At 37.3% G+C, this 12,328-nt stretch overlaps 2 protein-coding genes across 2 annotated transcripts in view; both read left to right on the top strand.

The window, feature by feature from the left end:
- Positions 1 to 12,328, top strand: part of LOC149237810 (uncharacterized) — a 273,154-nt gene that overhangs the window by 169,932 nt on the left and 90,894 nt on the right. The gene's annotated exons all lie outside the window — the stretch shown is intronic.
- Positions 8,278 to 9,969, top strand: LOC149237811 (uncharacterized). The gene has a single exon (XM_089372801.1). It carries the CDS (start codon positions 8,599 to 8,601, stop codon positions 9,952 to 9,954), a length of 1,356 nt encoding a protein of 451 aa, XP_089228927.1. The 5' UTR covers positions 8,278 to 8,598; the 3' UTR covers positions 9,955 to 9,969.

Here is a 12,328-nt window from a genome sequence, read left to right on the forward strand (position 1 = left end):
TCCTTGGCTACTGTGCTGCTCTCTTGGCACTATCTCTGCCTCTCTGTCTCTCTATATTCAAATGCCCCTTAGCTGCATCTCTTGATCACTAATTCTATCTCTCTTAGCAAACCCCGCTCTAGAGAATAGAATGACTGATCACTCTGGCGCGTGTTCTCCAAGTGACCCTCAAGCCTCCTCTTATACTTTTCCTGTTAACATCTGAACGACCGAGATTAAGTCCCTAATTAACGACTAAGATTGGATCTGGCTTGATCCATGTCTTTTGGACCATTCTAGCATAGATTCATATTAATACACATTAATATTTTATTTTCCCTAAGTTTAGACTTAGGGACTCCATTAAAAATATTAATTATTTTAATATCTCCTGATCTGTTTAAAATGTGCCCAAACCCTTTCTGGGTATTGGAGATCTCATGTGCCCCAACCTCTCCACCAAATTTCGTGGCTAGAGCACATCCAATGCTACCCAAAATCAACCGTTTTCTTTATGTTATTCATTTCATTTTGTTATTTCAACATGTATTTGGTTTTATGAAGAAAATTGAGTAAGATATAAACTGAATATCTGTCTATCTTAAATCTCCTACGAAGTTATAATCAATTACAAAGACTTGTTCATTAGACTATTTGTCTAAATAAACTCCTCTACATCAGTTAATTGTCAATTCTTCATGAATTTAGATGCATTTTTGTTGGTTAGTGAACATAGTTTACTAGCATCTGTCTTGTGATTATTTTAAATATTCCATTTGAATACTTAAAACTCATATTTTCTTTGAATTCTTCATTCCAAATCTTTTAAAGCTAATTTACTCTTTAGAAGTGAAGAAACAACCCTTTCATCGTGTTGAGAGAAATTAGGACACAATACCTGTTTTACATAAGCTTAAAACATTGGTCTTCCACAAATTTAAAAACAACCAAAATATTTTAGATGCTCTGGCATAACTACCTAAACTAGAATTATGTCAGAGGACAACATCAGATTGGCGCCATTGCTAGGGAACGGAATTTGAATCATTCTCCCTGGGACAACGATTAAGCTTTCCCTTTGATGTGAATAAAGGATTACCAGGTTGAAATCTTTCACCTGGCGACTCCACAAGCCAAACTGGCTTCTTCCAGACATACCAGATCCCACTCTGACCCTAAATTATATTCCCCATTATCAGATCCAGAGAGACTGGTAAGAGAAGCTTCTTTAAGAAGAAGATTAGAGGCTTCACTTCTTTTTTTGTACCAATACACCCTGAAATTGTTTCAGTTACAGATCCTTTTGAGCCAGTTCCAATCCCCCCCGAATTGTCTGATCTACCTGATAAGGTATTATAACTTTTGTCGAGAGGAGTTGATTTGCAATTAGCCCTTCTAGTCCATTAATTGGAATCTTATCAAATCCTTGAAACTCTTTCAGAATCACCTAAGTTAGAACAAGAATTAGATTTACACTTGCCTGAGTTAAAACCTACTAATTTTATCTGACCAGTTGTACATTCTTTTCCATCTACTTCTGCCAAGCCTGAGGACACTTTTTCTATCTATTAAAATCCTTTATTTGAAACCATTGAATCAATCAAATGAACTAAATTCAGTTGATAAAACAATTTTAACTGCTTTCAATGTGGGAAGAGAGCTTGAAAGGGTCAAAATACCTATTCCCTTATCTGAAGTTTCCAAAAATCCAGGGTATAAAAATCAAGTTTCTAAATGGATTCAATCTTCAAGTGTTGATGTTGAAGGAGATGTTATAAGCTTACAAGATGAGAAACCCTCAGTAATATTTGGTCCCAGTTTTGATATGATTGATGAAAATGTACCACCTTTTATGTCACTTTAAAGGTTCATGATTTTCTGTTATACAATTGTATGTTAGATTCTGAGGCTTCCCATAATTTGATGCCTAAAGTGATCATGGATCAACTTCAATTACAGGTTACTAGACCCTATCATGATTTATATACTTTTGACTCAAAGAAGGTACCTTGTCTTGGACTTATAAAAGACTTAGTTGTCACTCTAGCACAAATCCTTGTTAAGAGTGTAGTATTAGATATTGTAGTTACAGATATTCCTCCTAAATTTGGCATGTTATTGTCTAGATCATGTTGTGCCAAATTAGGAGGAAGTCTGCAAATGGACATGTCTTATGCTACTATTCCTGTATATGGAGGTGAACAACTAAGATTATACAGGGAGGTTAGATTCATTAATACTGTTTGTAGAGATGATCAAGCAAGAAATCATCCCATTTATGTAGTTGACCAAGATTTTGGATGTTTCACACTATCATTAGATAATTTACAAAACACTCAACTTACCATTGAACAGATTGTGGATAAACCTGAGACTATCAAAACTGATATTTGGAAATTATACTTTGATGGAGCTTTTTCAAAAGGAGTTGGAGTTGGTATTGTACTTATTTCACCAGATAAAGAGAACATAACTCAATCCTATAAGTTAGAATTTGATGTTACAAACAATGTAGCAGAATATGAAGCTTTACTTCTAGGGTTGGAATTAGCTAAAAGTCTTAAAATACAAAATTTAAGTGTATTTAGTGACTCATAGCTCATTGTTAAACAAGTCAGGAATATTTGTCAAACAAAACATCCCAGACTTAGATCATATAGAAATGAGGTATGGGACTCAGTGGATAATTTCTTTCAGGCATTTAACATCACTGCTATTCCAAGAAATGAAAATATTCATGTAGATTCTTTAGCTATTTCAGCTAGTTCTTTTAAAATTCCCAATCAAATACAGTTACAATATCAGATTCAAGTAAAATATAGACCATCAATTCTTGATAATCTTAAATACTGGCAAATATTTGAAGATGATGAACAACTAAAGTCATTTTCGCAGGTAATTGATGAATTTTCAGCCTTGAAAATTGAAGAAAAACAACTTGATTATAAAGAGATGAATAATGAAAATGAAACTTCACAATTAAACTCAAAATTAGTTGATCATAACATCATTCAATTACCCACCAATTTCAGCCCAAAGGGCTTAGTCGCTCTTGAAAAATTGTTTGACCATAATGATGTTCCAAAAAACCGATTGTCAGATTCATCTGAAGAAGATATAGAAGAATGCAACATAGGATCTCAAGAAGAAACCAGACATGTTAAAATCTCTGCATCATTACCAGAGGAAATAAAGGATAAATATCTAGCTCTCCTCAGGAGCTATCGAGATGTTTTTGCTTGGTCTTATGACAAGCTAAAATCCTATTATACATCACTCATCGAACATAAAATTCCTTTGAAACCAGATGTTAAACCTTTTAAGAAAAAGTTAAGGAGAATAAATCTAGTTTTGCTACCCACAATTGAGAAACAACTTAAAAAGCTACTAGATGCCAAGATCATAGCTCCCGATATTTTGACTGGATATCAAATTTGCGTCCAGTTAGAAAGAAATATGGTGAAATTAGATTGTGTGTATATTTCAAGAACTTAAACAAGTCATCCTTAAAAGATAATTATCCATTACCCAAGATGAATCAATTACTTCAAAGGATTTTTGGTTCTAATAGAATTTCTATGCTAGATGGTTTTTCGGATATCATCAGATTATGGTGCCCAGATGATAGAGAAAAGACAACATTCACAACTCCTTGGGGTACATTCATGTATGCAAGGATGCCTTTTGGACTAACAAATGTTGGAGCTACTTTCCAAAGAGCCATGGATCTAGCATTTGTTGGTAAGATTAACAAGTTTTTTGTCATTAATCAAGATGATTTTCATTTAACTATATTTTCAAATTCAGATAAAAAACATTTAAAACAGTTGAGAAAGGTTTTTGACAGGTGCAGGAAGTTTGGGATATCACCAAATCCAAAGTAGTCCTTCTTTGCCATTAAAGAAGGAAAATTACTAGGTCATATTATTTCAAAGGAAGGAGTAGTCATTGACCCAAAAAGAGTTTCAGCCATCTAAGCACTTTCATTACCAAGGAATAAAAAGGAAGTTCAAACTTGTCTTAGGAAAATCAACTTTCTGATGAGATTCATACTAACTATGCCGAAATAGTTAAAGATATCACTGATATGATGAGAAAGAGCCATGAGGTAAAATGGACAGTTCAAGCAAGATTTGCTTTTAGCTAAATTAAGAAAGCCATCTCTGAAGCCCCAGTATTAGCTAGTCCAGACTATTCTAAACCTTTCAACATTTTTTCCTTTGCTTCTGAAAACACCCTAGTTGTTGTCCTTTTACAAAAAAATGAAAATGGAGATGACCAACCTATTGCCTTTTTCAGTAAAGTCATGAGAGATGCTGAATTAAAATATGACATTATTGAGAAACAAGCCTATGCCTTAGTTCAAGCCTTGAAAGCTTTCAGATTCTATATCCTTCACTCTTCCATTATTGCCTATGTTCCAAACAATGTTGTTAAAACTATCTTATCACAGTCTGATACAGATGGTTGAAGAGGAAGATGGATCACCAAGATATTAGAATTTGATCTCATTATCAAATCTGCGAAGTTGATAAAGGGTAAGGGTTTAGCCAAACTGTTAGCAGAATCCAATTGTAAAGTTTTGGGGATAAATTCTGTGATGCAGATTTTAGTTGAGAAGAATCCACAAGAACCTTCTCCAACGGAGGAGAATCCACAAGAATGTTCTCCAACAGAGGAAAATCCACAAGAACCTCCATCTTCAGTTGAACCCATTCCCCTTCCACTCCACATCAATGAGAAATTCCTTCTTTCTGAATGGTACATTGATATTGTGCATTTTCTTCGAGATTTTGAGTATCCACATGGATTCACAAAAAATCAATGCAAAACCCTCAAGCTAAAGGCCATAAAATATTGCATTATCAATGCAAATCTATATTGGAAGGATCCATTAAACATCCTTTTATTATGCTTAACAGAAAGTGAGACAGAAGGAGTTATAGATCAATTTCATGCAGGTATTTGTGGGGGTCATTATGCTTGGAGACCAACAACGTACAAATTTTAAGAGCTGGGTTTTATTGGCCCAAATTATTTGCACTTGTAGGAGCAAAGGTTAGAGCTTGCATACCATGTCAAATTTTCGTTGGAAAGCAAAATTTATCATCACTTCCTCTAGTTCCAGTTCTAGTTGAAAGACCTTTCCTATAGTGGGGATTATACTTTATTGGGGAGATTCACCCAGGCTTCAGTAATCAACACAAATGGATTTTCACTGCCACATACTATTTTACAAAATGGGTAGAAGCCATACCAGTCAGGAATGCTACTGATATTGTTGTTATTAAATTCATTGAAGAGAACATTCTATCTAGATTTGGATGTCCTAAACAAATAGGTGCAGACAATGCACAGGCATTCAGTACTGTCAAAATTATTGAATTTTGCCAAAAATATCAAATTCTTTTACATCATTCTACTCATTATCCTCGAGGAAATGGATTGGTAGAGTCATCAAACAAAAGTCGAGTCAAGGTCATTAAAAATCAACAGGTCTAGTCTGGGCAAATAGAATTTCACCAAAAAGATCAACAGGTAAATCACCTTTTCATCTTGTTTATGGCGCTGAGGCGCTTTTTCCTACACAACTAGCTTTTCCTGTTGTCAAATTCTTACAAGAAGCAAACGAAGAGCCTGCTGATTTTTCATGGAGAATCAATCAGATCATAGAACTTAATAAATACAGGGATGAAGTCCAATATAAGCTTAGGAAATATCAGAACAAAATGAAAATCTTATTTGACAGAAAGGCTAGAGAAAGAGACTTCAAGGAAGGAGATTTAGTACTAAAATGGGATGCTAGAAGAGAAGAAAAGGGAAAGCATGGAAAGTTTGACAATCTTTGGTTGGGACCTTTCAACATTGCATAGGTTAAAGGCAACAATACTTTTGTTTTGTAGAACTTAGAAGGCCAATATTCTTCATTGCCAATGAGTGAAAATATTTGAAACACTACATTCAATATTGAAATTGCTTTAATCATTCATCATTTGTACATTACCGGTTTGATACATTTTTCTGCAAGTACGACTATTTTTTCAGCAAAGACTCCATTAGCCCAAGGAGAAGGCACTTGGATTTTCTTGTTCTCTTCATCCTAAAGGTGGAAGCAGTCCCCAGTTGGAGTCGATATTGTAACATTATCTGTTAAATTTTATAAGTTAGATGTTTAAGATATAAAAAAAAAATATAAAAAGATATTGTAAAAAATGCATAAAAGAAAAAATACAAAAATAGAAAAAGAGAAAAAGAAAAGAAAAAATAGAAAATAATGAAAATCCCAAAGAATAAAGTGTGCTAGTTTAAATGTCGCTCATTTATTTATTAATTGTGTTTAATTTATTGTAAGCACGATTAGATTAAATTTAAACTAAAGTTTGTGTAAATAAATAACGACATGGATTTTGTCGTTTTTTGTTAAAGTTCTCGAAGTCTTCAATGGTTGAAGATCCCAAGCAAGGAGATCAACGGCTCTGCAGCCACTCCACACCCCCCTAGCTTCTCTGATGTTTAATCAACGAGGGGGGAGACGGGTGCGAGTGCACCCCCCCCCCCCACTCCAAAACCACATACCACCTGTTACCCCCCCGAAATCCACCTTTCCACATCCAATTAACCATTACACCTTCGCTCCTGCTGTTTTCAAACAAAACCTCATCCACTCCTTTTCTGCCACTTGTCATTCCCTCATACGCCGATTTCGAAACTCGTTAAAAATCCCATTACAAATAAATGCTTCTCCCGCGCCATTTAACAGGTGTTACCCAATAAAAGTTTTAATCGACCAAAGGCCCTTTTAATTTGTTTTCTTCGCAGTTCACTGGCTAACCATCGTGCCCTGCCTTGCTGAATCGAAATTCAATCAATTGTGACAATACCAGGCTGAACAACTGCACAAGTTATCAACAAAGATTTGCACACACTGCTACGTATCAATCAACAACAAATTCATTAATTTTCTGGGTAATTGTAGTTGTTTTCACCCTTCTTTTCAGTCAAGGCTTCTAAAAAGAAATTTAATGTTATGGAAAACCCCATGCTGCCCCCTACCATTGATTTAGATCATCAACCTATAGTTGACCAATATTTTAAAATTATTGAAACCAACTGTGAGTTTGATCTCTACGAACTCCACAGTTGGTTAAACAGTAATTCATTGACCAAAGTGATGAAATAAACCTCTGGTAGTCCTCCTTACCCTAGTTAAGCGTTCCATAGACCCACCATTTCCCAGATTTTGTTGTATGGTATCATGATAGGTATATTCCCACTCAAAGAATAGTAGTTTCTAAAAACAGTGAAGTTCTCTTTACTATTACTGTCGAGTCAATCAACCAAATGTTGCTAATTCAAAACACTGAACCCTTGCATCCATTTTCTCCAAAATCCCTCATGGACATTTACAAAAATCTTGACTTTCCCTAGAGAACCAGAATTTTTGAAACCTTTTTACTAGAAGATGTCCAATTACCTAAAACCAACCCACCTTATCAGTCATCTATGTTTCTAGAAATGACCAAGCAAATTATATCCATTGCCTCATGTCTATTAGGTTATCATTCTAATCAGTGGGTCAATGAGGTCTTAATAGGTTTTCTGTCATTTTCTCAACAAATGAAAAGCCTTCTCTAATTTTCAATTACAGTGGATACTTAGCAGATTCAATTCATGATCAGTTCATGAAATTGCCTACAGAAGGAGTGTTCAAGTATGCTTCTATTTTAGTATACTTGTTTTTGTTTAATCAATCAGAAAGGTTTTCTTTTCCCCTACAAAAGATGGACAATCAAGGGAATCCACAGTCAATTATCCACTGGAATTCCCTGGTGAGGAAGAACACCACTAAATTCACATTCAGTGATTTTGTAGATCAATTCCTATATGTTGCTACATGTTTATTCAACAATGATGCAGAACTAGCCCCAGGGTTAGCACAACCGGTCAAATCAGTGCCTTGTCGTTCGGGAGGTCACAGGGTCAATTCTCCCCGAAGCCCTTGGGGTTAGGCCTAGTTATTAGCCGTGTTGCTTGATTCCCTTCGGGGTCAATCAACCCAGATATTTCTGTGGACGTAGCTTCCACCCAATGACCACGGTGCCTATGAACCACACCAAAAAAAACCAATGATGCAGAACCAAGAATTGGGACAGAGATCAAGAAAATCCTTCATCTCAATGAACAAACCAAAATGGGAGATTGGTATTTATACCAAAATTATACAGAGATTAGGATATTTGGATGTGAACTTCCCCCATTTAAATAACATAAATTTGTGCCTATTTGTATATTTGGTGGATTTTTGGCATAAGGACCAGTAGGAGGAGAGGGGGACTGGTATGTTGGTGATCTTGGGGATCCGTGATCTGATGACCCAATTGGGGATTTACGGGGAAGAGGGTCGTTAAATTCAAGACCCAGTGGGGTTTTGCTAGGTAGGTGGTTTTCGGGATCCGGGAGGTTTTTGGGATCCAGGACCTGATAGACCGAGAGTTGCAGACTCAACAGGTCCAATTCAGATTTATTGTTCGGGTTTCTGCAAAGGATTACTTTTGAATTTCGATACCAATTGTGGCTGGCGGTTAGTTGTCCTTGTCTTGGTTGGTTATTTTGAGGGCCATGGAGTTTGCGGATGGGAACTCTGGATCTGCCAGCGAAGGCAGTAAGGATATCATTAATGGTGAGAGGGCCGAGGAAATGGGAAAATTGAAGGAAGAGGTCATAAAACCCAATGGGCCTGGGGTTCAATCAGAGAAACCTAAGGGATTCGGACTGAAGAAATGGAGGAGGCGGCGGCGAGATCTGATGAAGGATGCTGGAGGTGTGCATGAATCTCATAGAATCCTCAAGAGAGGATTATCTGCTGCAGGCCAATTGAGGGCACCCAATGGAGCACCCAGCGAAAGCAAGGTGAAATCTGAAGCAATTCGTTCTGAATCCTCTGTTGGTAATTCTGAGTTGCCTTTAGCCTCGGGATTTGTTCACCAGGACCGGATGTCGGACTCAGGGTCCTGGAATGCAGTAAATATGTTTCCTGCTGGAGGGAGCTGTGAGTATGGTGAAGAGAGCAGCAAGTCGTCTACAGGTGCCAGCTTTCCGAAAAGTATGCCTGAAAATATAGTCAGGGAAGGGCTTCTGAATGAAGTTGAGTGTAAAGTTGTTAAGGGTAGGGAGGAAATAAAATTTCCCACGATGCATGAATGTGGATTTCCAGCCATAATTTTTTATGGCAGCAAGCCAGATTCGAGGGGGTTTGGGCACAGGGATGAAAGAAAATCTGCGGGATTGTCTAAAAAGTTAAGGGCAGAGAAGAACAAGGAGAATAATGCCGAATCTGAAGATCCAGTTCATGAACCCGAGGACAGCGGCACCAGCACAGGGAGAGTAGTGCATGATTTTGAAGGAATTTCTGGAAATCACTTTGAAGATGGGCACGTCGCTGGTATCGGAGCTCAAAACAAACAAGAGTATGTGTATGATCTCGGGGAGAGCTCTTGGAGCACAGGAAACAATGTAGGGAGCTCAGCAGTTAGTGATTCCAGTCAAAGCAAGGCCATGGCCAAGAGTGGCAGTTTTGCTAGCGTTGATAATGGAAGGTGGATAAATGAAGGACTTAGTCTTTGGTCTAAGAATTTTGATCTTGAAAATAGCACATCCGAGAGAGAAAACAGTGAAGAACCTAGGACTTTTGATTCTGATGAAAGAGGAAGTGTTAACCATGATAAATTAAGAGAAAGTGAAGAAGTTAGGGAGAATTTTGTGTTCGGGTGTGAGGACGTTGTGCATAGCGGAGAGAGTTTGGCCTCTGCAGTTAATGTTGCGGAAAAGAAGAGGGAGGAGACAGGTGAATTTGTACAGCAGGTGGACAGGATGCACCAACAACTCGTGGATTCAGATTGTTTGCTTCAAGCGTTGACAGAGCTTCGGACTGCTGAAGAAGGATTACACGAAGGTAAGACTCTAAACTTGGAATGAAACTTCCAATTTAGGAAGCTAGCACAAGTGCTTGTTACAACAGTTGCATAATTATCGTTCTCTACGTATGCTTTTGTATTCTCCTGGATTATCCATGGTGCCAAAATCTGACATTTCTGGCTACAGTTTGTAAAGAATGACTAGCGTCATCCGCCTTACTTTATTTTTGCCATTGTTATGCATCTCTACCTTTTTGGCTGTGAAAGGTTTATCTTACTGTTTACAGTTATGAATGCACTTCTGTATGCATGCACGGTGTTCATCATTTCATTCTACTTTCTGATTTAATTTAGGACAAACAAGTTTATGCTCGATGATTGAATTTGAAAACATGCAACTTTGGATGGTGTTCATCATTTCATTCTACTTTCTGATTGAATTTAGGAGAAATAAATTTACGCCCGATGATTGAATTTGAAAAACATGCAACTTTGGATGGGGGTGCATAGGTTGAATGTGAATCCTCTGCTATAGTAGTATCCACTGTTTGTCCTAGCGTTGTAGTTTCTTTTTGAATTTACATTATACAATTTTATGCCCTAGGATTGGATTTGAAGAAAAAATTCGAACTTTGGATAGTGTGAACAACTTGCAACATCTATGTTTCAATAAGCACATTGATATTATAATAATGTATTTGTAGAAGAGTTTGTAGGATTTGTTGGAGCTAGTGTTGCCTTTGCAACTCATTCTCATGATCGCTGCATATGTTCCTTTTCTATGAGCTCGTTTTAGATGAGGAAGTATGAATGATTGCCTTTTAAAGAGCCAAATAAAAGAGACAAGGTTGCAGGTGATTAAACATGCATGCTTAAACATAGATCATAGTAAGGTTGTGTGCATGAGTTTTTTAAAGTGTGAATCTTTGTTACAACGGATAAATCCCTCTTGCTGACAAGAGCGATCTCTCTAGATCCTAAAGGAAACTAGAAACAAACAGACAATTGAATGACTATTTCCCTAAGCTTATTTCGTTCAAATTGTAAATACAAGAGTAGGAGAATAAGCCTCTTACCTATTTGTGAAATGCTTGATGAAGATCCCTACTTTGTCTCGATGAAGCTTTCAAATGCTCAAAAAGACATGCAATCACAGACATAAAAGAGATCAAAGGCATATGCAATCATAACAATTCAAACAAGCTTAATCTAATGATCAAGGAGATTAGAAATTGAGATTATCTTATTGAATATCAAAAGAATCATAAACCATTCATCATTTCAACAAGACAATACAATGGGAAAAATGATTCATTTGTATTAATTCAAGGATAAAGAAGAGCCTTACAACCTTTGCCTTGATGTCATGAGGTTCCTCCCAAATGCCTCTAAAGTTCTAAACGACTCCTTAGCTAATAAGCCTTCCAATCTAAATCCAACAACATAAGTGTATCTTTTTCGAACCCCTTAATCCCCCTATCCTCAAGTCAATTTATAGGCCAAGAGGAAGAAGTTTCAGATCCAAAAGAGAAGGATGAGATCCTCTAATTGGGGGATTAGGGTTTGTTAAAATTGGCAACTAGGGTCAAACTCCATGTGGGTCATCTTATTTATGGTAGCTGATATTTTTCTTGGATCCCTCTCATCGAGATGTGTAGGATTGATTTAAAGATCATTTGATTCCTATAAGTATTCATGGAGTTATGAATTTATTTGCGTTATAAGACAATTCGTCAAGGTCGGCCAGCAACCAAATAAACCCCACATGTGCTCAACGTTTTAATATAAATAGAGGTGGCCTTCAAGTCATTTCAACACACTTGGGATCTCTTCCTCTCTCTACTTGTCTTTGGGTTTTAGTAGGAGGGATCCTAAGGAATAACGTTGCCCTGATCCAGAGGGCAGAAAGCCGGAACTGCCAGAAATGCCGGAACTGCTAGAAAAGCTAGAACTACCAGAAAAGCCGGAACTACAGGAAAAGCCGGAACTACAGGAAAAGCTGGAACTGCAGGAACTGCCAGAAAAGTCGGAAAAGCCAGAACTGCCAGAAAAGCTGGAAATGCCGGAAAAGCCGGAACTGCTGGGACTGCCAAAACTGCTGGGAACAACTGGAACTGCTGGGAACAAACGGAACTGCTGAAATAGCCGGAGCATCTGTCTTCGAAGGAGAGTAGCATGCAAGGGACAACTAACTAACATTGGGACAGTTGTTGTATGGTACTTAGCAGCGAATACACCAAGCATGCAATGTTACAGCTAGCATGCAAGGGATAACTAGCATGCAAAAACAAGCATGCTAAGGACAACAAGCATGCTAGGGACAACAAGTAAGCAAGGTGCAGCCATTACATAGGTCAGGATGGCAACATGGTGCAACAATGGCACATAACGCAGTATAGTGATAGGTACAGTCATGATTAATGAAGTGTGATGAG

This window comes from Pinus tabuliformis, chromosome 8 (genome assembly GCF_031772625.1).
Source record: "Pinus tabuliformis cultivar Carrire ecotype Pingquan chromosome 8, CPIR1, whole genome shotgun sequence".
Lineage (NCBI taxonomy): Eukaryota > Viridiplantae > Streptophyta > Pinopsida > Pinales > Pinaceae > Pinus > Pinus tabuliformis.